The following is a 27,170-nucleotide window of genomic DNA, read 5'->3' on the forward strand; positions in this document are numbered from 1 at the left end:
TGTCAAGTACTTGGCATTGTATCAGATAAGCTGAGAGGAGAGAGAGGACTTTCTGCTTTTCCTTTATAAACTATGAAGATAAAAGATAACATTTGCTCCTTTCCACAAATTTAGTTGCTATTTTATAGGAACCTATTTTGTAAGCTTGAGGGTATACGCAAAAATAGATAGTATCAGTGATATGTAGAATTACCCCTTAAATTTCTCTGTTTTCCTTTTTTCTTAAAACAAAATTCTCTGATTGATTTTTGATGGCTGTATTCAAATAGTGTGTTCAATAATCGGAAAGTTAGGGCCATAGAGACCAGGTAAGTCCTCACATCCGATGACATCGACGAATAAAAGAACTTTTTAAATTTGACTTTCCAATTTGAAACATTGGGAAGACCCAATATTTGTTTTTCTCCTTTACCTTTTGAAAACCTTTATTCTTTAGACAGAGGAAGTTCAAGAGTAACTTTTTCAATAGAACTTGCTTCTTAACAAATCAGTATTAACTTGTGACTGATTGTTATTCATATGTGAGAATAACACAGGTACAGAGACTCCTTAATGGGTTTGAGTTTTGACAAACTGGAACTTTTGATTATTTCTAATATTATAAGAAGTCATCTGAGATGAATATTCTCGCTATTTCTGACACTAAATTGTTTAAGCTTGAGAGAGGAACCCTCATATAATACAAGTGGTATCACAGTATTTTCTGTGGATTTTTTCTTTTTTTTTTTTTACCTTCTAAACTGCTTCCATATAGTGCTTTCCTCTTGCTTTGAAAATAAATTTTTTTTCTATTTAAATGTGAACTCATTTTCATTCAGTTTATCAGTTAGCAGATTTCTTAGAAATAATTTCATGTATGAATTTATTTTAAATAGCAGTGAGACTCTTTGATGCTGACACTAAGTATATATTTTCAACAATTAAGATTGACTTGAAGCAGCTAAGAGACAGTGAAAAAAACCCAATAGTTTGGATCATCTTTGCAGTCACTAGGTGCTCAAGTCTATTTATAGGTAGAACAAAGTATAAATTAACTTTGAGAATATCTTTGCAGAGATTTATATCCTCTAGGTTTTGGGCTCTTTAGAATTTCCTCAGAACTTATAATTTCCTTAAAGCTAAAATGTCAGTGACTGCATACAGCAGCATTTATTAATACATAGAGTGTGTTCATAATCAAAGCATCTTAAGATTATTTTATAAACACATTTTTATTAAGATATTTAAAACTTGTCTCATTAAGACCCTTACTGTGTAAAACTTGATTGCCTGGTCTTTTTGTTCAGGGGGCAAGATAATAATTTTTAAAGCTAAAGAGGATCTGGGGTGGGCTTGATCTTGGGCACTGTATCATGAGTGCTTAGGGGGCGTGTGTGGGCCATGGGGCTTGTTCTTACCCACGGCGTTAACATGCAAAGCCTTCCCAGCCCACTGGCTTTATGTGGGTATTCAGGAAAAGAAGATTATCTATGTGATAAGCAATATAAAATGTTATGCTAAGATAAAAGCAGGTATATTATTGACTATACCATCTGAATATTAAACTAAAAATTGAGTTGGCATCACTCATTTTTTTAAAAAATATTAATTAATTTAGCTGCACTGTGTCTTAGTTGCAGCATGCGAACTCTGTAGTTACGGTATGTGAACTCTTAGTTGTATGTGGGCTCTAGTTCCCTGACCAGGGATGGAACCTGGGTCCCCCGAGTGTGTAGTCTTAGCCACTGGACAATCAGGGAAGTCCCTGGTCACCCTTGTTGAAGGCTGCTTTGGGATTGGTTTCCTTCTGTTGTGTCCAGGGGACCTCTGGAGTGTCAGTGTGTTGCCGTGCAAAGAGCAGGTTCCAGGATATGGAGAGGTGGACCAGATTTGGGGCACCTGTCCCCTAGGGAGCTGAAGAAACAGTTCTAGGTACAGGGTGCTAAAGCGCTTGGTCCATTTGGGGTTGATTCAGGCTGGTTACAGTGTCTAAGAGACCCTATGTTAGTGGATTGATGAGGTGAGAAAACTGAAGTTGTGTGACTTGTTCAAACTCACAGTGTTGGTTAAGGAAAAAATTACCCTGACACTTACTGAAATAGTAAGGAAGTCTTTATTTAGGACTTGATACCTATTGCAATTGTGGAAGAGATCTGGCTTAACTCAGAATACAGCATATAGAGCTGGGCATTTGTAGCCAGTGAGCAGACAGAGGGGAGTCAGTGGATGGCAAATTAATGAGGCATCAAGGGCAGGGACCCCGGCTGAACTGACTTGCTGACAGCAGGCCAGGGTGCTCAGGTGTCAAGGGTGGGCGGGGAGGACTTTGGTCAGACGTGGAGGTTACTGAGACCTCAAGGGGGAGGAGGTCTCACTACACTGACAGTGGGATTCTTGCTAAAACTGGGCCAGGCTGTTCAAAGACAAAGCCCGTGGATGAGACTCATTGAAAAGAGGGCTCAGAGGAGCTTCTGAAGTTTGGTCAAGGAGAGAGAGAGCGCAGTGGTCAGGTACAAGCCCAGCCTGGCTGGACCGGCCTCTCCTCCTCCTCCAGGGACCATCCGGTGTCCAGTGTCCACCTTCCCAGGGGACCGCAGTGCAGCCTTTCAGTTAGGACCCTCCACACTAACTGTTAGTGAACCAAACGAATCCTCTCGCCCACACGCAGTAGAGTGAGTGTGCTGACCCCAGGTTTGAGGTGAAGGAAAAGGGCAGCGTTCACTGCCGGAGAGGAGTCCAGGCAGCTGGTGCTTAAGTCTGAACTCCCTGAAAGCTTTCAGGGACAGGTTCATAAAGACAGGGTGAAGGAGGGGGACGTGGGGCGTGTGGTCAGCTCATGGACCTTTCTTCTGATTTTGTTGATGGTGAGGTATTCAGGGTCAACATCATCAACATGGTTTCAACTCATCTGGGGTCTATGTGCTTGTGGACAGTATGCAGTTAACTTCTCCCACCTGGTGGGGTTTCATTCAGCAGCTGCAAAACATTTCAAAGGACATGGTTCAGAATATCCTCTACAGCCCTTGAGGTGGAACTAGAGATCTTCAACTTTGTTCAACGACTAAACTATTATTTTGTTTTGCTCGACTGTTTCCTTTCCTCCTGCATTTTCTCACTTCTGTGGTTAAATTTACTCTTTGGGACTCAGGGAAAGCATAAGAGTCTACAGTTTTTCTACAGACAAAAGCAGGCGGAGGACCTGCCGAGAGAGCGGGGGAGGTCTGTTCTGCGAAGACCCTATAGGGTCCTGCTCATCACAAAGTCATTCCTTCAGCTAACATGTGAGAGGCATTTATTAGGCCAGGCTTTCAGAATATGTAAGGGAATGAAATGGATATAGGTATTGACTTTGCTGAATTTTCTACTCTAACAGGGGGAAGACAGAAAGTACACAATAAACCTAATACATAATTAAATTACAGGGTACCTCATTTTTGTTGTTGTTTAGTCGCTAAGTCGTACCTCATATGATGGAACAAAAGACCAGTGAGCATGAAAAGGAGGTGGGAGTCTATGGGGTTTCATAGGAACATGTGTCACTCACAGTTTTAAATAGGATAGTCAAGACAAACCTCTTGGAGATGACATTTGAGCAGACACTTGAAGGAGGTGAGGGAATTAGTCACAAGCTCTTTAGGGGAAGAATATTCCAGACCGTGTAGATCTTGTAGGTGGGTGCTGCCTGGAATGTTCCAAGAACAGGGAGGAGGCTGGTGGGCTGGCGGGGAGGGACTTAGGGCCAGGGAGCTGAAGTCACAGTTAAGGAGGAAGCGTGAAGGAGATGGGGGCCCACTGCGGGCAGAGGCATGATCTGACTTCCTTTGTAAAAGGATCCCTCCAGCTGCTGTGTGGAGGACAGGAGCAGAGGCAGGGAAATCCACTACAGTTTATGGTCACCACCCAGGTGAGCGACGAGGGTGGTTCTGCCAGGAGGGCTGTGTGGAGGAGAACCCGTCCTGACTGCTCAGTGCTACTCCTGTATCAGTCTCTCCACTGAGGCTGGGAGAGTGTCCCGGCCTCCTGGCAGTGTCAGAACGGCCAGGACATCGAAGATGAATGTCAACAACCCGATGAGGATGGGCCTGAGTCATCTCTCCTACAGCGATTGGTTCCCTAATTCTCCAGGACCTCCTGGGAGTCCAGCGTGTTAAGTTGATTCCAACACTTCCCAGAGTTAGCACAGACCCTCATGTCACAGACAGTCCTGCGGGACCGCCTCCACTTCAGGTGCCAGTGGGAATGTCTGGGACACCCCAACTACAAATTCCGGGGTTCCCAGAACCCCTTCCCTTGGGTTCAATAATTCACTAGACTGACCCAGAACCCAGAGGGTGCTTTACTTACAATTACTGTTTATTGTAACAGCTCATGGAAGAGACAGGAGCTCTTGTCAAGATCACGGGTCGAGATTTGGGGGCAGCGCATGTGTAGAGCTCCCAGGCCCTCTCCGGGGGCCCCCACACCCCAGCACCTCCATGTAGTCTACAGCCTGGAAGTTCCTGTGGCTTAGTGGTGGTTTCTGAGTTCCCAGCTAAGTGTCCCTGTTGGCGTGACTGATTACATCATCAACTGATTGAACTCACTCTAGTCCTTCCCCCTCCGTGGAGGTTAGAAAGGTCAGAAAACTCCAACTCTCTAATCACAGGGTTGAGTCCTCCCTCCCTATCTGAAGCTATCTAGGGGCCCTGCCTTGAGCTACCTCATCAGCATACAAAAGAAACTCTTTTCTCAGGGAATTCCAAGAGTTTTAGGAGTTTTGTGCCAAGACTCAGAGGCAAAGAGCAAATATTTATTTCCTATTATCCCATAGTGGGAGTAGTAAAGATTCAGGTGAGAGAGCAGGGTCCCGAGAGCAGGAGAGGAGGCAGACTAGCTGAGTCCAAGTGTATGAAAACTAAGCCCGGTGGGGAAGAACAGTAGTGGGCAGTATAGGGCCAGCCCTGACTTCTGATGGAGCTGTGGGCCTAGTGGCAGTCAGCCAGGATTCGAGCTGGGGAGGTGGAGTCCAGAGAAAGAACAAGTGCTTTAGCAATTATGCCCCCCTCCTAGGTTTCAGAGGTTCGTGAGTGTAAATAAGGTCAGTTCGTATTTACACCCACGTCTCCATGACTCCAGATCACCTGTTGATAAGACCTTAACTCCGATGTTGTTCTTGTTGGCTTAACTTCTTCCCCGGCTATTTCTGGGTGTCCTTGGGGCGGTGACATCTCCTATGGTCTCAGGAATGAATTTGCTTATGTTCTTTCCACTTGAGCCTCTGGGTCAGGGGCACTTGTCATGACCTCTGTAGGTGGTGCCTCTGTAAGACTTTAACCCAACATACCCCTTGGGACCAAAGTGACTGCCACCTGTGGACTGGAGGTCAGGAAGAGGAATGCCTTCTTCTGAAGCTTGTGCTGATTTTGTTTCCTGGGAGAGAGGCAGTGCTGCCTGGACTTATTCCCACCCAGGGTTTCATGGCACTGGTCCTTCACCCTCTGTCCTCACAGGCTCCAAACTGGTCCCTGTCATGTGGCCAGAGAGGGGACGATGGGTCCCATCCTGTCCCTTCTACATCTCTCTTCCTTAGACATACACCTCTGCATCCAAACAAAACAAGACCAACTCCACAATACCCTCCACAAACACAGACACCCATTTGTTTTAAGAGAAAACAAATCATGTAATGGAAAGAGTGTAGACTTTGGAGCCAGACATACTTGGTCTGAATCCCATTTTCTAGTCATGCAGCCTTAGGGGAAAAAAATGCCCATAAAAATGTTAGATAAGAGCCCGTAAATGTAAGACACTTGTGCTGTATCTGATGCGGCTCTCATCCCTCCATCCTCCAGAAGCCGGTGCAAAGCCCCGCCCACAGCCTGAGCACCTGTCCTCAATGCAGGTGCCCTGGGGGGTGCCGCGGTTACCACCACCGCCACCCTAGCCTACAGAGCAGCTGCAGACTGGTCTGTCTCATCCTTCTTGTTGGTGGTGGGATGTCCCTTCCCGTCACTGTCAGCCCCTCTGTTTCTGCCTGCGCTGGGATCTCTTTGGGGAGGGGCTTATGGAGTGTCACTGGCTGTCAGACAGGAAGCTCAGGAGGCAAAGAGAAGGCCTAGAGAGCATCCTGGAGACACCACTGATGGTCCACACAGGCTGGTCTGGGGCCCAGAGCGGGTGGAGAGTGGGTCCCCTGCGGGGTGCAGGTACACCTGGAGGGTGCCAGCTCTAATCCCCCTCCCCTGGAATTAGCAGAAATCCTCTGCTCGGCCTTGGTACCCCTGTGCCTCGTGGTAAAAATTTTATCATGAAGAATTTCAGGCATCCAGAGAAGCAGAGGGAACTATTTATTACAGTGAGCATCCTATACCCAATGGGCAGATTTCAGCAGTTGTGAAGCAAACCCTAGATGTTCTGTTTTCTCTGGTCCTTGCAGCAGAGCCCTGGGGGTACAGATGTGTGTGTGTGGGAGCTTTGTAAACTGCAGGGCAGTCCCTGGGGAGCCCCAAGGGTTGCCCCGCTCCAGGCGGGCTCGTGTGGGGGAAGGAAAACCTGTGTGCGGACCCAGGACAGGTTCGGTGCAGTCACAGAATCACCGATGGGAGATGAGAAATCGTCTCAGCTGTAGAAATACACATGTTATTGAAAATTCACAGGGGTCAGAATCATTGCCCTTTAGATACTGCTCAGAAAGGTCCACTCCATTGAAAAATCAACTGATAGCTTTTCCTTGAGAATAATAATAATGTTAATGTATTACCTAGCAAGAAACACAATTTTAAATGATCTCAAGTACTGAATCTCCTGGGGGAGGGTGGAGGGAGAGGGAATTTCATAGAGAAATGGTAACTTAGTTCAACTGACTCAAGATTATTATTATTTTTTTAATTAAGCAGTAGGCAAAATGATTTGTTTATTATACTTTAATATAAATGGTTCTTCTAGTTTGTTATGATTGAAAGTAATAGCCACAGAAAAACAACATAGAAACAAAACGCTAATTCTTTCCAGAGCCAATGCCAAATGCAATCTGAAACCTGCAGCACCTCCTAGACCAAGTTAAATAGGTGCTGTAGAAAAAGCCTTCAAAGAGTGAATAGAAAAAAAATCCCTTGAAGCATCATAGAAAATATTAAAAACAGAAAAATGTATAAAAGGGATTGCCTATGATTGTGACAACTGGCATCTGAAGACGCAGCCTAACAATCTGACATTTTGACATAAACTTAAATGGCCACCTGCTCCCTACTGCCCACAGAAAGAGAAAAAAAATAAGAAAGTGTTGGCTGAATGCAGAGTCCCAAAGGAAGAGATTTCAGACACTATTTAATTTGTTCCTTTCACCTGCATGGAGAAGATGAAGGCAAATGTGATGGGTTTGTGTATGACTGCAGACCCATCATACACTTATATTGTCTTTTTTTTTAAACTAGGGAAGGCTTAGCGTAAAGCTTCAGCTGAGCCCCAGAAGAAGAGGACAGAGGGCTGGCAAGCAGAGCACGTGCCTTGCAGAGAACTGGAGACTTCTTTGCCCACTGCCCACAGTCACTGAAAAAGGCAAACACTGGGAGAGTCATTTTTATATCTGCACTTTAGTAGTTGCGTATCTTGTCATCATTTTCTTTGGATTCTTAGGTCATGTTACAATAAGAGATGATTTGAAATCCTTTTTTCCTGTTCTGGAACAGGAAATTGTGCTAATGCATTTTTAGCATAAATACCGTGAATGTTACCCAGTTTACTTACAACTATTTATTGAAGGCTGCTCAAAGGGTTAGTTAGGTTTAGCCCATTCTTTCAATTCATAGCATGGATTATCCATGGATTAAGTCCACTCAGTTGACTGGTTAAGTCATGTCTAGTTGTTGGTGCTTTTTTTTCCTCTTTATGTCTTTAAAACAGAATGTCCAGAAAAATGTGCAAAAAAGGTATAGGGATATAAGCATGGCTGCAGGGCTCTGGGAGGATGCCCAGGAAGGAGGGGCAGGGATGAGGTGGGAAAGGTGAGTCTACGAAGCCTTTGGACTTGAAGGACTGAGTGTTGTTATGTTGGGGAGAGGCTCAGTTATGCTTCATAACAGATCAACTCAGTGGTAACAGTAACTAATTAACAGGATTAGTCAGAGGGAAAAGGATTCAGGGCAGTGTGAAAATATTTAGAAAACAAGAAAGTGACCAGAGGCTTAAAAAACAAACACATATATAAACTTTAATTGCTAATAACATTAAGTGTATGTTTTCTGAAGTACACTCAACTGCCCTTAATAGCTTTTTCATTGATAAGTTATTTTATTAAAAAAAATTATTTATTCTTAATTGAAGGACAATTGCTTTATAGTATTTTTTTGGTTTCTACCAAACATCAACATGAATCAGCCAAAATTACTTAGCTGTTATATTTATAAAGATTATAGAAATAGCGAACAATCATAGGTTTTTTTTTTTTGGATTTAGATTTGCGTGAATTCTGAAAAAAAAAACAACTGTTCATATGACTATTATTCTATGCTTTCTCTGTTAAAAATTTTGTCTTTGGTTCTTCAGAAATATTCATTTTTAGAAGCTGTCAGTAAATAGATATCTTTTCCATTTTATAACTATCTAATTTATCCAATAAAATCCTTATCAAAAGAAAATTTGAAATGAGCAAAAAAAATTTGGAAAATGAGCAAAATGTAGGATTTTAACAGAGGAAGTGTCCATTCAGTTACAGTAATCATATAAAATTCAGTCCTTTTGGTTTTTTATGGATTCATTCCCAATTTCCCTTAAAAAACTCTCTCTTGACCTATTTCTAACTAGCATTTCCTTTGTGTCCCCTCCAAGTGGTTGCCTGCCAACTACTATCATTGTCCGCCAAACAGCAAATGCATGAAGCTATTTGTAAACCTTCCATATGAGGGAAGCTGTGGCATGATCCCTTTTTATTCAAAGTAAAGGAAAAAAACCATAAAGTTGTTTTTTACAAATTCACAGATCTATAATTTTGTGGGCACAGTTTCTATGATTCATATTTTCAAGTTATTGTGGCACTGACTGCACAGACATAAAACATGATGTTTTTGAAGTGATCATTCATTGACATTATCACTCCAAGTCCAAATATTTGGAAATGAGACAAAATAAGAAATGTTAAAAAAAAAACATACTTTAATGAACGCAAGAAATGTTAAAAATAAAATATGACAAAATTAAGAAGATTCCCATTTGTTTTTCATAAATAAACTCATTCCTCAAATACTTCTGACCAGAGAATGTTAGTTTAATCAAATAATGATCTAGGGATTCTGTTTGAGGCACTACTTCATAGCTAAATATGTTGTTGTTTAGTCCCTAAGTCATGTCCAACTCTTTACGACTCCATGGACTATAGCACGCCTATCCTTCAAGAACTCCCAGAGTTTGCTCAAACAGGTAGGGGAGTGTAGTTTTAAACAAGTAACTGAATTGGCTATAATGAATGAAACAGAAGTAGTGAAATGTACAGTCTCACCCTTTTAGCTGCATTGTCTGTGTCTCTTCTGTAGTGCATGCTCACATATTTATCATATTCATTTAAGTGTTTCCCAGCATGTGCCTGAGGGCTCCCGTGCTGCCTACGTCTGGCCAGACTGTAAAGCTGCCACGTGCTTTAGAATACAAGATTGTGGTTAGCTCTTAGGAGAGAATTTAGGGCACTTACCCCTAAGGCATGGGCTTCCCAGGTGGTGCTAGTGGTAAAGAACCCGCTTGCCTAATGCAGGAGACGTAAGAGATGTGGGTTCAATCTCTGGATCGGGAAGATCCTCTGGAGGAGGATATGGAAACCCACTTCAGTATTCTTGGCTGGAGAATCCCATGGACAGAGGAGCCTGGTGGGCTACAGTCCATGGGTTCACAAAGAGGCGGACACGACTGGAGCAACTTAGCAGTCAAGAATGCATGCACCCCTAAGGTGTGCTGACTGCGAGATTTTTAGGATCTCAAAGCAAATGTTTCTCTTTTACTTCAATTCTGGGGTGTAGCACAGAATGAGAACATTGAATGGAGACCTGGGTTCCAGTTTTGACACTTGGTGTTTGCAAGGAAACCTCAGACAAATTAACTTGCCCTCTCTGGGTCCTGAGTCCTGATTTGTAATTGTGGATGATAATGTTAGATTCATCTGGAAATTAAATACAACAGTGGATGTGAAAGAGTCAGCATGTGGTTGGTGATAAGTAAATACAAACAAGCACTGTTCTAATTGGTGGGATATTTTTCCTTATAGTGAACCCCACATCTGTCTCTGGAGTCACAGAAATTTTTATACATGAAAACCTTTCTCCTATTTGAACAGTATAGCATGCTCCCTGGAGTCATGTTTTTCCCAGGATAAACATCTCTGTTAGCCCCACGTAGGGATATGCACAGGGTATGGGTCTGCAGGAACTGCATGTGGTCTGGGGCAGTTAGAACTTTTCTGAATTTCCTTTTCATCTGTAAAATAGGAAGAAACATGCCTCATAGGATTTTAGTGAAGATTAAATGACAAGTGTTTGGTGCCTAGGAAGTATTTCATTAGCCACACCAATTATTATTATTGTACATGATTTTCCATTTCTCACATCCCAGTGACTGTTTTAAGTGAACAACAGTCTTGGTGATGGGATTTCAGAGGCAGTGAGTGACACACCTCCCCGCCCTCTGATCCTGGGCCCACACTGCGGTAGAAATTAAAACAGAGCCCTTTGAGAGCCAGGAAGTGGCTGCTGAGCCACTGGGGGAAGAAGCAGTGGGGGTCAGAGCGCAGTGCTTCGGGCTGGAGGGGGAGGGCTGGCTGGGAGCTCCCTGTGTGTGTGGTCTTCTCCAAAGAAGGTTAAAGAGATGGAAGGAAAAATAAATGATATCTCTAAACACACAGTAACACAGGGGAATGTACCAGAATGGAGGCCCAGGGCCACTTTGGAGGGGGTCCTGGTGAGCAGGAGGGGTGTGCCTGGCGGGGCTGTGAAGGATACAGCTGATGGGACCTGAGCCTGGGTACTCAGGAGGAGAGAAACAAGGGAAGAGAAGACCAGACCTCGGTCCAGACAGAGGGTCACCCAGGAGAGCAGTCTCTTTCCTGACTGCGACGCTTGTCCAGGAAAGCCTTTAATGGAAGGCCATGCTGTGGCACTCAGCAGCTTGCCTTTATTTTAGCGTTGTCCCTTTTATGTTGAAATGATGTTTCTGCAACATTTCAGTCTTGGCTGTCCTCGAGGTTCAGTGGTAAAGAGTCTGAGTGCCAATGTAGGAGATGCAGGTTTGATCTCTGGGTCAGGAAAATTCCCTGGAGGAGGAAATGGCAACCTACTCCAGTATTCTTGCTGGGAAAATTCCATGGACAGAGGATCCTGGCGGGCTACAGTCCAAGGGATTGCAAAAGAGTCGGACAAGACTGAGGGACTGAGCACACAGGCCTTTGAGTTCCTAATGGGCAGTGGAGCTGTTATTAAGGTCATTATCTGTCTGATTTCTGAGCCCCTGGCAGAGAGCCTGTACCCAGGATGGGTTACGTTTACTGAGCTCAGCAGAGCTGGGGACACAGTGGATACAAGCACAGAGCGTGTCAGGAGAGGAGGTGAAGTTCAGATCAAAGGTTGAATGGGACCTGACACATTGGCCTGCTTTGTGGTTTTTCTGGCACTGACCTCCCGAGCCAGAGAGGAGGGCACGGGGGAGGATGAAGGTGACAGGAAGGATGTGAGGCCTCCTTTTCACGGTGCCCGCCTGATTGCTGTTTCCGTGAGCAGACTCACCCCCCGGGGACTGTGCCCCTTAATCAGAGTGCCAGTGCCTAGGGCATACTGGTTGTCATGCATTTTTATTGTATGAATACATGTGACCCTCCCAGGTCAGTGATAGCCTGTTTTACCTCCCCATAACCCCAAGGAAGGGCCCTACAGGTGAGGCAGTGAGCTCGGAGTGGAGACATCCCTCCCATGGACAGGTGTGAGAGCCGAGAATCTGACCATCAGTTCATCTGCACACGAGGGGGCAGATAGCTCAGTTGGTAAAGAATCCACCTGCAATGTGGGAGACCTGGGTTTGACCCCTGGGTTGGGAAGATTTCCTGGAGAAGAGAATGGCAATCCACTCCAGTATCCTTGCCTGGAGAATTCCATGGACTGTATAGTCCATGGGGTTGCAAAGAGTTGGACATGACTGAGTGACTTTCACTTTCACTTTCAAGGGGGTGGCGGGTGGTGGAGACAGGTGGAGAGTGAAGAAAGCAACATGTAAAATAAAGGGCAAAACAGAATGAAAATTATTAATTTCCTAAAAGAAAAGAAAAATATCAATAGCTGGAAGAAACAAAAAAGGAAGAAGTGTATTAGAGTGTATTATGGTATCGTTGCTCATACCATTTCCTTTTTTATGTCAAGTGTAATCAATTTTTATGACAGAACGTTTTATAGGTTTATGTTGAAAAGTTTCCTTATTATTGTGTCTAGGGCAAGACTCCATTAAAACACTCTAATTATTAGCATGGGGTACATTCATTTTAGTGTACTTACTGCCATAGTTAGCTCACTCTGTCCCTGTATTTTTTATAAAATGTTCCAAGAGAGGATGTTTCATCAGAGTTTATCATAAGTAGAATAGGAATTCAAAGGCCACATATGGTTCTATTATTCCCTGAAATGGCTAAGACAGCTCAAGATGTGTCACCTTGACAAAATCTGAGGGCCTGAGTCACGTTTCCCTTTCTAATGCGAAGTTCTTTCTGCTTACCCTGTTGCCGTTCGGAAGCATGACTACACTTAAGCCTCTTCCTGGGTAATGGGGCTTTGGCACAGTTATACATGAACAATCTGGGATTTCTGGCAACTCAACAACTATCTCTCACATTAGCAACAGATTCAAAAGCATCAGGTAAAGCCTGTACAGTCCTATCTTCTCAAAACTTGAATAGTTCTTACTTTTACTCTAGGGGGTGCATATTGCCCTCTTTGGAAGGAGCAAAGGCAGAAACATTAATTCAGAAACATGACATCATTTCCCAAAGCATGTTGAATGGAACTAAAAATAGAAGTCAAACTACTGCGTCTACACTGGCACGAAGAGAAGGGAAGTTTTGTCACTTGTCTGACTGATTGGTTATTGAACGTGGTTGCAGGGTAAGCCGTGCCTGGGCCACCGGCCTCTCTGGTTGGAGACTGGGTCCTCTGTGTAAGGATCACTCTGTGTGAGGCTTCGATGGTGGAGCGTGGGGTCCGTGAGCTCAGGGAGTAGACACACACGGGGTAAGTCAGCCGGCAGGTGGGCACGAGGCTCGCTCGCAACCGTGGCGCCCTGTGAGGCTTCCGGCTTCCCAAATCTGAAGGAGGAGAGGACGTCGGAGGAGGAAGATGGTCACAGGCAAAGGCCACAAGAGAGAGCAGGGTAGCTGATCTGATGGGGCTTGAGCAGAGCCCGGAAGGAGAGGTGGGAGGCGGGGAGAGTACACTGGTGACGTGAGAGGACGGGGCGTGGATGAGTGTGCAAAGTAGAACTCACATGTTCTCCTAAGGAGTCTATATTTCATCTTGTTCATGTATGTGTTTGAGGGCAAAGATGTCAGTTCCGACCACTCTGGAAAAGGCCCAGAGCATCTTCAGAAGACAGTAAGGTGGACAAACTACTGAACCCACCAGGAGCATCACGGGAGCCACGTTCACCCCAGAGGGGTTCATGCACAGTGTGCGGGGAACGCCTTTGCTTCGCATCAGCTACAATGTTGTTATTATGTTAGATATAATTCACATATCATGAAACTCACCCTTTTAAAGGGTTTTTAGGATGTTCACCAGCAGTGGAGGCTGCACAGGGCAGGGGACAGGTGCTGGGCACCCTGGGTAAGTCTGGAGAGAAAGCCTGTGTGACCAGCAAACCTCACCTGAGACAGTGGACTCTCCGTGTTCCTTCAAGGTCAGGCGATCTGACGGAAAGCTGAAACGGGAGAGCTTTATCAAACACAGATACTCAGGAACAGGGGGGTAAGAAGAGAGAGGGTGAACTCACTCCCCTGCCCGAGCCATGGGGCTCAGGACCACCTGGCCAAGGAGGAACAGCCCACCCTCTTCCTCTCTTGTCTCAGAACTTTGGCCTGTGTGGGATCAATCGCAGCTGACTATTTGGGGGACAGGGAGAGAGCAGACCCCCACCTGCTCCCCTCAAAGGCCGGCAGCCTTTGACCACCTGCTCTAGTGCGGGGTGCTGATGGCTTCAGTGAGGAGAAAGCTGACCTTTGCATGAGTATTGAAGGTTGAAATTTTATATAATGATTTTGGCTGGATTTGTTCCAATTATAGAAGTGAAATCATGTTGTATAACTTAAAGAGACCTCAGAACTGTAGTTATGTTAGAGTGAGCAGAAAAACCATAGAATCTACCCCAATTCCCATCCCAAGACAGAGAAAGGTGACGGGCACAGAACATTACCCATAATCCTTCAGAAAATGTGCCTTGATGTGTTAGTACTCAGGCTTTTATAATCTTACCAGTTATGCTGTTTTCTAACACTTCTAAAGTATGTGTTAGTCACTCAGTTGTGTCCATTTGCGATCCCATACCTGTAACCCACCAGACTCTTCTGTCCATGGAATTCTCCAGGCAAGAATACTGGAGTGGGTTGCATGCCCGACTCCAAGGGATCTTCCCAACCGAGGGATAGAACCTGGGTCTCCCACATTGCGGGCTGATTCTTTACCATCTGAGCCATGAGGGAAGTCCCTAATACTTCTACAGATAATTCGAACATAACTTTGCTGTGTAGATTAGAGCAAAGCTATAGGCTGTACCAACAATCACTCATAAATTCCATCTCTCTTGCTGGAACCTACCACAGAAGTTTGGAAGGCTAGATAAACCCATGGACCTTCTGTATTCACAGATTCTGCATCTGCGGGTTCAGCCAACCATAGGTTCAAAATACTAGAAAAAAATTTCAGAAAGTTCCAAAAAAGCAAAATTTAAATTTTCCATGGGCTGGCAACTATTTACAGAGTGTCTACATTGTAGTAGGTACTATACATAACCTATATAGAATTTATGAGTTATTACAGTACACAGAAGATGTGTGTAGGTTATGTGTAGCTATTATGTCCTTTTATACAAGGAACTTGAGCATCCAAGGATTTTGGAAACCATGGGGGTCCTGGAACCAATCCACCTCCATCCTGCCCCCCATACTCAGGGACAACTGTGTTCACTTTTCTTGCGGCTTCCTCACAGCTATGGGGTGTCCATGTGATAAGAATTTTGACCAATGAGAGAGAAACAGAAGTGTGCTCGGGAAATTCTACTTTTCCCATAAAACAGACAGGGTGGGAGTCTTCCCTTTTCCCTTCTTCCTTCATTGAATGTGGAAATGTTGAGCTGTATTAGTCACTTTATGGGAAGGAGGGGAGGTCCCCATGTCACTGGGGTGTTAATCTTGAAGAAGAGTAACCTTCCTTTGCGCTGTGAGAAAAACAAACCCTTATTGGTTTAGCTACTGCTAGTCAGGTAATCAGTTATTTGCAACCAAAAGCATCTTGGGTAGAATAAAACCCAAAATAAAACCTTGCTGACAGATGTTAGGGGTGGAGTGAATATCCATTTATATGCAGCCACTCATTTAACTCTAAATATCTGAGTAACATTTATTAATTCTAGGCCCTTAAGGTACAAAGAGACATGCACTGCAATGAATAGAAATAAAATATGATGAACAGAAATGTGATTGGCATTTTAGTACCAGTGTGAATGTACAACATACAGGTTATACAGGATGAACCAGACTGAAGAGTGCAGAAAAGGTTCAGGAAGTAGTGATTCTAGGACTACAACTTAGGGATTATCAGAAAGAGAGGGTTGACTGAAGGATGCAGGCAGGTGGGACAATGCAGGTGGAGCCCGTGAGGAAGACCAGGGTGTGAAGTGACCGCATTTTGTAAATACTAGGTTAACAGAGAGACTTGGACTATATAGAAAACTGAGTGCCAAAAAATTGATGCTTTTAAACTATGGTGTTGGAGAAGACACTTGAGAGTCCCATGAACTGCAAAGAAATCCCCAGTCAGTCCTAAAGGAAATAAGTCCTGAATGTTCATTGGAAGGACTGATGCTAAAGCTGAAACTCCAATACTTTGACCACCTGATGTGAAGAGGTGACTCGTTGGAAAAAACCCTGATGCTAGGAAAGATTGAAGGCGGGAGGAGCCTGGGATGACAGAGGATGAGATGGTTGGATGGCATCATTGATTCGATGGACATGAGTTTGAGCAAGCTCTGGGAGTTGGTAATCGACAGGGAGGCCTGGTGTGCTGCAGTCCATGGGGTCAAAAAGAGTTGGACACGACTGAGCGACTGAACTGACTGACTGACTCGGTTAACACTGAACAGTGCTGGGGCTTTGCAGCTGCATTTCCTGTGTTCAAATTCAGGCTCTTCCATTCATAGTTGTAGAACTATAAGTAAGATGTTTACTTTCATTTTCCTTACTTGAAGTTGAGGTCTCCATGTGCTTCACGGGGTGGCTGGGAAGACTGAGTGAGCTGAATCACAGAAGGCTTTTAGTAGGTGCCTGGCATGTAGTGAGTATTTCATGAGTGCTGCATGTTAAGTATCAGCTGATCTTGGACACAGACTGTATCAGTGTTGGCAGGGTGGCTACAGAAGAATCTATGAAGAATTGATGGGGGAGAAATATCAATAACCTCAGATATGCAGATGACACCACTCTTATGGCAGAGAGTGCAGAGGAACTAAAAAGCCTCCTGATGAAAGGGAAAGAGGAGAGTGAAAAAGTTGGCTTAAAGCTTAACATTCAGAAAACTAAGATCATGGCATCTGGTCCCATCACCTCATGGGAAACAGATGGGGAGACAGTGGAAACAGTGTCAGACTTTATTTTTGGGGCTCCAAAATCACTGTGGATGGTGACTGCAGCCATGAAATTAAAAGACGCTTACTCCTTGGAAGGAAAGTTATGACCAACCTAGATAGCATTTTAAAAAGCAGAGACATTACTTTGCCAACAAAGGTCTGTCTGGTCAAGGGTATGGTTTTTCCAGTGGTCATGTATGGATGTGAGAGTTGGACTGTGAAGAAAGCTGAGCGCCGAAAAATTGATGCTTTTGAACTGTAGTGTTGGAGAAGACTCTTGAGAGTCCCTTGGACTGCAAGGAGACCCAACCAGTTCATCCTAAAGGAGATCAGTCCTGGGTGTTCATTGGAAGGACTGATGCTGAAGCTGAAACTCCAGTACTTAGGCCATCTCATGCGAAGAGTTGACTCATTGGAAAAGACCCTGATGCTGGAAGGGATTGGGGGCAGGAGGAGAAGGGGACGACAGAGGATGAGATGGCTGGATGGCATTACCGACTCCATGGGCATGAGTTTGAGTAAACTCCAGGAGTTGGTGATGGACAGAGAGGCCTAGCGTGCTGCGATTCATGGGGTCACAAAGAGTCAGACACGACTGAGTGACTGAACTGAACTGAAACTATGACGAGCCTTATGTGCCACACTGGATAGTTTGACCATTGATCCTACAGATCCCCGTAGGTTTTGGAGCAAAGAACTAAGTCAACAGTGGTCTCCTTGTTGTCAAGTCCTGGGGGCACTTTAGCAACTTGGCACTCTTGATTCCCTTCTTGAAGCATTTTAGTTAATCTCACAGAGACCATTTGTTCTTGGTTTTGTTCTTAAGTCTTGTCTTCTTCAGTCATCCTCAGCTCTGGTGCCTGAGGAGTCTTTGTAAAATGTAGCTATGATCACCTAACCTGATTAAAATCTAAAGGGGACTTCCCATGCCCTTCCAGTCACTCCATACATACATGGTGTAGAGGCTTCATGACCACATGGTTCTATTTTTTTTATGCTCTGCATGACTTTTACCCTCTGACCCTTTGGAAGGCAACTGTAGAAACTCCTCAGCTTTATGGCTATTTTTATTCCATGATTTGTGGTCCTGTTTCCTCTCCCTTAGACACCGTCTTCCTTTCTCTGCTTGCCTTATGGTTTTACTCATCCTTTAGGACTTCACTTAACCACGTGCCCACAATATCGTCATCTTTCTGTTTCCAAGCTAAATAGTCTTCTGCTGACTCATGAAACAAGGGAATAATGATTTGTTACATTTTTGTCTTTTTATAACTGGCCAGCATTCTGCAGAAGGAACCAATTAATTGTTTCCCTTGAATCAAAGACACGCAGTTGGGAACATTCCACTTCGTAAAATCATGAAGCAGTTGTTTCAGCGGAAGTTAACCTCAGCCTGGAGCTATGCTTCCAAACTGCAGTGTGAGGCTGAGAATGGACCACAATAAAAATTTATGAATTTTTACACTGAATTGGACTGTTTTTTTTTTTTTTTTTTTAAGATTCATTTATTTATGGGCTTTCCTAGTAGCTCATTGGTAAAGAATCTGCCAATGCAGGAGATACAGATTTGACCACTGGGTCGAGAGGATCCCCTGGAGAAGGAAATGGCAACCCAGTACAGTATTCTTGCCAGGAGAACCCCAAAGACAGAGGAGCCTGGTGGGCTACAGTCTATGGGGTTATAAAGAGTTTGACACGACTAAACAACAACAATGGCTGCGCTCTTCATTGCTTGCAGTGAGCAGGGGGCGTCTTTGTTGCTGTGTGAAGGCTTCTTATCAAGGTGGCTTCTGTTGTTGCAAAACACAGGCTCTAGGCACGCACGCTTTGGTATTTGTGGCACTTGGGCTCAATAGCTGTGGCTCGCAGACTCTGGAGCACATGCTCACTGGTGTGGTGCATGGCATAGTTGCTTTGCAGCATGTGGGATCTTCCCAGACCAGGGATCAAGCCCAGATCCCTTGCATTGGCAGATGGATTCTTTATCACTGAGCCACCAGAGAAGCCCTGGACTGGTGTTTTTTGACGATGACCCTGGGTAGGATTTTCAGTTACTGAGATGAATCCACATTTGGCAGGGACTAGGAGATTTTCATCACCTAAGAGTGATGGGGAGGCTGGGGCCCGTGTTGTGTCATCCAGGGAAAGAGAAAGGAAGCACCAGCGCAAGTTAAAACAGGTGTCATGAGAAGGAATATTGTTCTCTGTGTCCTGCAGAGTCCAACACGTGCGATCAAACAGTTTTATCTGCCCGTCTTCATGACTGAAACAGGCTCAGAGCGTGGTCTCGCGATCCCCCTTCCTTACTGACTTGGACTACCCTGAAAGGAGGGACTGAAAGCTCTGGTTTCTTGTTGTTCTGCATTTGATAAAAGCATTAAGGCTCAGCTTAACATTTCCTAAGGCTTCCCTGGTGGCTCAGCTGGTAAAGAATCTGCCCCATAATGTGGGAGACCCCAGTATGATTCCTGGGTCCAGAAGATCCCCTGAAGAAGGGAAAAGCTACCCACTCCAGTATTCTGGCCTGGAGAATTCTTGGGGTCGCAAAGAGTTGGACATGACTGAGCGACTTTCCCACTTCTCTAACATCTCCTAGAATATATTTTTCAAATTTCCTTCTTATCATACATAATGGTGATGTTTCATGAAAGATATTCATGGAAGTTTGTACACTTCTGAAAAATTAAAATATTCATGTAAGTATTCATTGGGTTAAGTAGCCTAAGATAGTTCTTCACAATGGAAAGTCAGGAAGTTACTAGATATGAGTTTTACACCATGATAAAAACACTGAAAAATACTATTTGTCCATGGTGTAATTACCATTATATTAAAAACCCTTACATTTATGGCAGTGTATAAAATCGTTAGCATTTGGGTGGGTATTCGAATTATGAATAATGTTTGAGTTTCCACTTCTTTGTATGTTCCAGATATTTACTCATTCCTTCTCTTCTCCCTCCCTCTCTTGGTCCTTCCTTCCTTTCTGTGTATTTACTGAGCACCTCTTCTGTGTGACGACCTCTTCCAGGCCCCATGAAGCCATCAGTGAAAGGACACAGTAATTGCAAACCTGTGTTTGTGTTGGGTGGGACATGGATCAGAGAGACAACTGGGAGAGGGAAAAGAATTAGACAACACTGAATGCAGGTGAAAGGGGAGGGAGCACGAGCTGCCCCGGTTTTCTGTCCCCCTTTGTAGGTTCTCTCTGCATAAGGTCATCTCCCTGTGCTTTACCCAGGCATCTGCTCGCTGGGTCTTCTTAGGTAGGAGTTCTCCAACCACCCTAGTGCCTCTCCTGTCCTTTCCTGTACTTCCCTGAGTCCCTCTCCTCACTTAAAAAGAACAGGATGACCTCGTGATGTGAATTAATATCATTTGTTCACTTGTTCATTGTCTTCCTTCCTCAAAATGTCAGCATGAGATAGGGCCTCTGTTTCGTTCATTGCTGTATTCCTGACATTTAGAAATGTCTGTGGGCTTCCCAGGTGGTGCTAGTGGTAAAGAACCCTTCTGCCAATGCAGGAGACGCAAGAGATACGGCTTTGATCCCTGGGTGAGGGAAATGGCCTGGAGTAGGAAATGGCAACTCATTCCAGTATCCTTGCCTGGAGAATCCCATGGACAGAGGAGCCTGGAGGGCTGCAATCCATGGGGTCGCAAAGAGTTGGACACGACTGAGTGTGATTAACACTTTGATCTAGTACACAGGAGAGGTTGAATAAATACTCACTGGTTCAATGAATGATTCCCTACTCTACATCCTTACCTTTGACACCTTGCTGAGTTCCAGATGTGTATTCCCCATACTGACTAATCCTTTAAAGTGTATTTCAAGCATACTATGAACCCCAGATATTCAGAGCTTTTTGTGATCAGCCTCCTTCCCCAGCCAAATCTGCTTTGCTTCTTATGAAACCCTCTCCCTTCAGGTCATTTCTCTGTCTCTCAAGTCTTCACTGTGCATCTATATTCTTCCGTCACCACATCCTGTTTGCCTGGCTCCCTAGGAGACACTTAAGAAAATCAGGGACCAGGGGGTTATCAAAGGATTGAGGTGTGAAGGATTTGTCCTGGGGTCGTGCATGCTGTGACACTTTAGCAGAGGAATGAGAGCTCACATTCTACTTGTTGATACTCTTTTAAAGAAATTTATTTTATTTTATATTGCAGTATTCCCTGGTAGCTCAGTTGACAAAGAATCTACCTGCAATGCAGGAGACCCCGGTTTGATTCCTGGGTTGGGAAGATCCCCTGGAGAAGGAAATGGCAACCCACTCCAGTATTCTTGCCTGGAAAATCCCATGGACAGAGGAGCCTGGTGGGGTACAGTTCATGGGGTCGCAAAGAGTTGGACACAACTGAACCACTAAGCACAAATAGTCAATTAACAATGTTGGTTAGTTTCAGGGGTACAGAAAAGTGAATCAGTTATACATACACATGTATCTATTCTTTTTAAAAATTCTCATTTAGTTTATTGCAGAGTATTGAGCAGAGTTCTCCATGCTATACAGTAGGTCCTTTTCGGTTATCTATTTTAAATATAGCAGTGTGTACATATCCATCCCAAACTCCAATCTATCCTTCCCCTTTACCATTCTCCTCTGATAATCATAAGTTAATTCTCTAAGACCTATTTCTGTTTTGTAAATAAGTTCATTTGTATCAGGATTCTGCATATGAGCATAGCATATGATACTAGTTTCACTCTGTCTGATACACTTCCTTGTATCATCTTATCTGATTGAGGAAGTGAATATTTGTCCATTAGGGTTTTCTGACCTGATTTTTATATTGCATTAGCCTGTCTCCCTCTGATTGATTGAACAAGCTTACTTTCCAAGCAGAGGAAGACCTGAATGATTTACAGCAACTTCACTTTTAAATATGGTTGGAAGGAAGGGATGGAACAGCTGTAGGGGTGTTTTGTATCTTTATTACTGATGAGTTCTGAGTAATATTTCTTGTGTGTGTGTGTGGGAGAAGTATAATTAAAAACCAGTAATTAATACCATCTTTGGGGTCAACACGAAAATTTAATTCTACCAAGTGTATTTAAACAAGAAGCACACAAGTTTACCTGTTCACGACAGAGTCTTTGAGCTGCCTTAGTAGATGTTGCCTTTTTTTTTTTTGCAACGTGTCTCATCCACGCCTAGGAGAAGTTAGCCGGAAGAAAGGACATGTTCTGAAGGGTCATCAAGCCACATACACTTTCAAATGGCAAGGCCACGTTGGTCACTCGGGGGCGAGTCCATCGACTCTGAGAGCGTGCTTCTGATTTCAAGGAGCTTGCAGGTGCGATGGGTAACAGGCCACAACAACAGAAGACAATATTGCCGAGTTAACACCGCGTGCCTTCTCATCTATCGCTTTCTGGCTGGCAGTCCATCAGGAAACTGAATCAATCGATCGTCCTTTTGTGCCTTAAAAGCAAACAGGAAACGAAAGCGCGGAGGCACGGTTCTGCGGCCGCCTCTTTCTCCGCTGGTGCCCAAGAGGCCCCCGTCGATCTCATCCGGAGATGCCTCCAGACACTCACAAGTTCCTAGGGTTGAAGGAGACGGAGGCCCTGGAAAGGGCTAGTTCTACACTCACCCGCCCTTTGGAACTCGATCACGGAAAACACACGTCTTCTCTAAACCGTGTGGTGGTTGTTCGCGCACAGCGCGGCAGCAGACGCGGGAAGGGTGGGGCGGGGCCAGCACCGACTCAACGACGAACCCGGGGGGCAGGGCCTCGGAGCGGAGTTTGGGGAAGGGCGGGGCCAGCAGCGACTCACCTACGAATCCGGGAGGGGCGGGGCCTCGCGGGAGGGGCCTGAGAGAGGGGCGGGGCCAGCGGCGTCTGAAGTAACGGGACAGGCCGGGTGGGCGGGGCGAGTCCTGACGGGAGGGTGAGGCCTGGTGGGCCCAGGGGTTTCTCAAGGAAAGGTGAGGAAGGGGCGGGGCCTGAGGGGCGGGGCGGGGCCTGGGGCTGGGCGAGGCGGGGCCTGCCCGCCAAGTCCTGACGCGCAGGCCGGGCGTCTCCTCAGCTAACGGTCCTGGCGGGCGCGTGCCCGCGGGCGGCGCCTCTGGCGCCCCTCCTCGGCCGCGGCTTCCTCCCGCGGCTGCCCGTCGGCGGGCGGGGCCGGGCCGGGCGGCGCGGGCGGCGGGGAGCATGGCGAGGGCGCGGTGGCCCCGGCCGTGAGGACGCGCCATGGGCGACAGGTGAGCGCGCGTCGGCGGGGGCCACGGTCCCTTGTGGCTCCCGCTGAGGCCTTTCCTTCGCGCAGGTGGCTCTCGGTGACCGTGCTGCCCGGCTGCGCGGGCTGCAGGACCGTGGCGGTGCCAGCGTCCTGGACGGTGCGCGACGTGAAGCGGCGCCTCGCGGCGGAGACCGGCTTCCCCGCGTCGGAGCAGAGGCTGTGGCTCGGCGGCCGGCAGGTAGGGCGGGGACGGGCCCTAGGGTGGGGCAGGGGACTGGGCAGGGGCCTTGGGGACGGGGGTCGGGAATGGGGGGACGACAGGGGATGAGGGGGCCTGGGATGGGGGAGCCGGGGGTGGGGTGCCTGGGGACGGGGATCGGGGATGGAGGGGACCTGGGACGGGGCCCGGGGACGGGGCCCAGGGACGGGGATCGGGGATGGGGGGACCCGGGAAGGGGCCCTGGGACCACGGAGCTTGGGGGCGGGGATCACGGGCGGAGGTGGAGGACTGGAGGACCGGATCTGGGGAGAGAGGCCTGGGACAGGGGCCCCAGGCTCCTGCCCACCTGGAAGTCATCCTTCTCTGAAAATAGGGATAAGATGAGGTGGCTGTGCGCCTGTCACTGCTCATATTTCTGTCGATTTGCCTTTTCAGCACTGTATCCCCTTCTCCCTTTTTGTCTGAATCATCTTCACTTCCTGAAATTAAGATACTTTTTTGATGTGCGGTATAGCAAGAGGGTGTTTTTTTTTTTGGGGGGGGTTGCTTATTGGGAGCCATCACCTCTGAAGTGACTTCATCATTACTCATATTTTTCTGATTTTGTTATGCATTTGACTGGAATCTTGGTCAGTACCTTAGCCTTTTATGTTTTAGAAGTTTCCCCCCATCTTTGAAGCACAGAAATTTAGGGCTGAGAAGATCTTCAGGCATACTCTAATATGTAAACCTTTATTTTGAGGAGTAAATTTATATGAAAACCTGTAAGATGCAAATGAATGACTTAATCAGAACTTTGGAAATCAGGAGTATTTCATGTTATATGTAACCCTTAAGAATGGTGGAAATACTGCAGTTTTCTTAAAGGAGGTGTTAATTAGAGACAGTTTACTAAAAATCAACTTATTATTTAAACGTCTTCACTTTTTAAGAGTTGAACCAGATACACAGGACTGCTTGAGTACCCAGGATGGCATTTCAAGTACTGGATTTCTTTACTGTTAATACCAGTACAGACATTGGGGACATGCTTGGTGCCTGTGATTTTTAATCTTGCAGTGTAATTCTGGCCTTCAGGGTGCCTGGTGCACCCTCCCGTCTCTTCCCTGCTTAAACAGGTTTCAGATTAGCCTGTTCTTGTGTTCCTCCAGGGATCAGTCCTCCTACTGCTTGGTCCTCAGGGTGTTTGGTGGTCATCAGTGACTGGATCAGGGCTCTGGACAGGACAGAGGAGAAAAGCTCCTCGGCCTTACCTTTCTCTCTGCGTCTGCCCCCATCTCTTGACCTTCCTGCACATCCTCTCCTGGTCCTACTAACCCTAACCTCTTTGGTTGCTCCTCTGGGTTTGCTTTGTCATCTTATCCCCTAGGTATGGTCATACCCAAAGAGTCAGTTGTGGCTCAGTCTTGCCATTGGTAGGGTTTCTGGATGCCTCTCTGCAGAGCACCCAGGCAGGGTGGTGGGTGTGGGTGTGGTGTACAGAGTGGTCAGATTGAGTGGGTGGGTGTGAAGAGTCTAGGTAGGAACCTTGTGCTCATGTAAGTGATGAGCTTCCAGACCTGCGCTGTAGAGTTGAAACCCAAAGGAAAGGATATGTGGGGGGCTTTGTGAAAGACAGGGTTGTGTGGTACCAAATGGCCATGTATATTTGTGCAAACAGGGGGAGAACTGGTGGAGTGTTTGATGTAGAATAAAGGGGAAGGCCTTGCCAAGGATGTTCACAAGTCTTGGGCAGGACAGGAGGATAATGCTCAGCTGGCAGAGATGAGCAGGTCGGGGGTGGGGATGACTCGAGTTTCAGTTTGCTTTTATGTGTGCTTGTGCAGGACTTAAACAGCTAAGATAGCACATGGAGAGGGGAGTGACCTAGACCCTGTTTCTGTATACCAGTGGGTCACAGGGGCCAAACTAAGTAACACGGTAGACTCTGTTTTCCTATACTAGTAGCAGCAGAATAAAACAAATTCTAACCAGTTGTACTGTTCATGGGGTTCTCAAGGCAAGAATACTGAAGTGGTTTGCCATTCCCTTCTCCACTGGACCACATTTTGTCAGAACTCTCTGCCATGACCCATCCGTCTTGGGTGGCCCTACATGGCGTGGCTCATAGTTTCATTGGGTTAGACAAGGCTGTGGTCCTTGTGAGCAGATTGTTTAGTTTCCTGTGATTGTGGTTTTCATTCTGTCTACCCTCTGATGGAGAAGGATAAGAGGCTTATGGAAGCTTCCTGATGGAAGAGACTGACTGAGGGGGAAACTGGGGTCTTGTTCTGGGCGGGGCCATGCTCAGTAAATCTTTAATCCAATTTTCTGTTAATGGGCGGGGCTGTGTTCCCTCCCTGTTGTTTAATCTGAGGCCAAATTAAGGTGGAGGTAATGAAGATAATAGTGACCTCCTTCAAAAGGTCCCTGCATGCACTGCTACACTAAGTGCCCCCAGCCCTACAGCAGGCCACCACCGACCCACGCCTCCGCCAGAGACTCCTGGATGCTCACGGGCAAGTCTGGGTCAGTCTCCTGTGGGGTCACTGCTCCTTTCTCCTGGGTCCTGGAGCACATAAGGTTCTGTTTGTGCCCACGAAGAGTTTGTTTCCCAGTCCTGTATAAGTTCTGGCAGCTCTATGGTGGGGTTAATGGTGACCTCCTCCAAGAGGGCTTATGCCATGCCCAGGTCTGCTGCACCCAGAGCCCCTGTCCCTGTGGCAGTCCACTGCTGACCCGTACCTCCACAGGAGACACTCAAACACAGTTCTGTCTCAGTCTCTGTGGGTCTCTGGGTCCTGGTGTGCACAAGGTTTATTTGAGCCCTCTGAGCATCTCTGGTGGGTATGACGTTTAATTCTAAATGCGATTTCTCCCCTCCTACCATCTTGCTGGGGCTTCTCTGCCCTTTAGAAGCAGAAGATGTTAAGAAGTGGTGGCAAGAATACACAGAAGAACTATACAAAAAAGATCTACATGACCCAGATAATCGTGATGGTGTGATCACCAACCTAGAGCCAGACATCCTGGAATGTGAAGTCAAGTGGGCCTTAGGAAGCATCACTACGAACAAAGCTAGTGGAGGTGATGGAATTCCAGTTGAACTATTTCAAATCCTAAAAGAATGATACTGTGAACGTGCTGCACTCAATATGCCAGCAAATTTGGAAAACTCAGCAGTGGCCACAACACTGGAAAAGGTCAGTTTTCATTCCAGTCCCAAAGAAAGGCAATGTGAAAGAATGCTCAAACTACCGCAAAATTGCACTTATCTAACATGCTAGCAAAGTAATGCTCAAAATCCTCCAAGCCAGGCTTCATCAGTACGTGAGCTGTGAACTTCCATATGTTCAAACTGGATTTAGAAAAGGCAGAGGAGCCAGAGATCAAATTGCCAATATCTGTTGGATCATTGAAAAACCAAGAGAGTTCCAGAAAAACATCTACTTTTGCTTTATTGACTATGCCAAAGCCTTTGACTGTGTGGACCACAACACACTCTGGAAAATTCTTCAACAGATGGGAATACCAGACCACCTGACCTGCCTCTTGAGAAATCTGTATGCAGGTCAAGAGGCAACAGTTAGAACTGGACATGGAACAACAGACTGGTTCCTCAAGGCTATATATTGTCACCCTCCTTATTTAACTTATATGCAGAGTACATCATGAGAAACACTGGGCTGGATGAAGCACAAGCTGGAATCAAGATTGCTGGGAGAAATATCAATAAGCTCAGATATGCAGATTACACCACCCCTATGGCAGAAAGGGAAGAAGAACTAAAGAGCCTCTTGATGAAACTGAAAGAGGAGAGTGAAAAAATTGGCTTAAAACTCAACTAAGATCATGGCATCTGGTCCCATCACTTCATGGCAAATAGATGGAGAAACAGTGGAAACAGTGACAGACTTTACTTTTTTGGGCTCCAAAATCACTGCTGATAGTGACTTCAACCATGAAATTAAA

At 45.9% G+C, this 27,170-nt stretch overlaps 1 protein-coding gene across 3 annotated transcripts in view; it reads left to right on the top strand.

Annotated features, from left to right (window-relative positions):
• SACS (sacsin molecular chaperone) overlaps positions 1-27,170 on the top strand; it is a 77,610-nt gene that overhangs the window by 16,340 nt on the left and 34,100 nt on the right. The window contains exons 1-2 of one of the 3 annotated variants that reach the window (XM_065902268.1): positions 22,932-23,021; positions 23,087-23,237. In XM_065902268.1, the coding sequence (XP_065758340.1) occupies positions 23,011-23,021; positions 23,087-23,237 (162 nt within the window). In that variant the 5' untranslated portion in view covers positions 22,932-23,010. Of the gene's footprint in view, positions 1-22,931; positions 23,022-23,086; positions 23,238-26,203; positions 26,402-27,170 lie in introns of those variants that run through there. The other 2 variants (XM_065902267.1, XM_065902269.1) reach the window with 2 other exon arrangements.

The sequence above is a fragment of the Muntiacus reevesi genome, chromosome 11 (assembly GCF_963930625.1).
Source record: "Muntiacus reevesi chromosome 11, mMunRee1.1, whole genome shotgun sequence".
In the NCBI taxonomy this organism is placed as follows: Eukaryota; Metazoa; Chordata; class Mammalia; order Artiodactyla; family Cervidae; genus Muntiacus; species Muntiacus reevesi.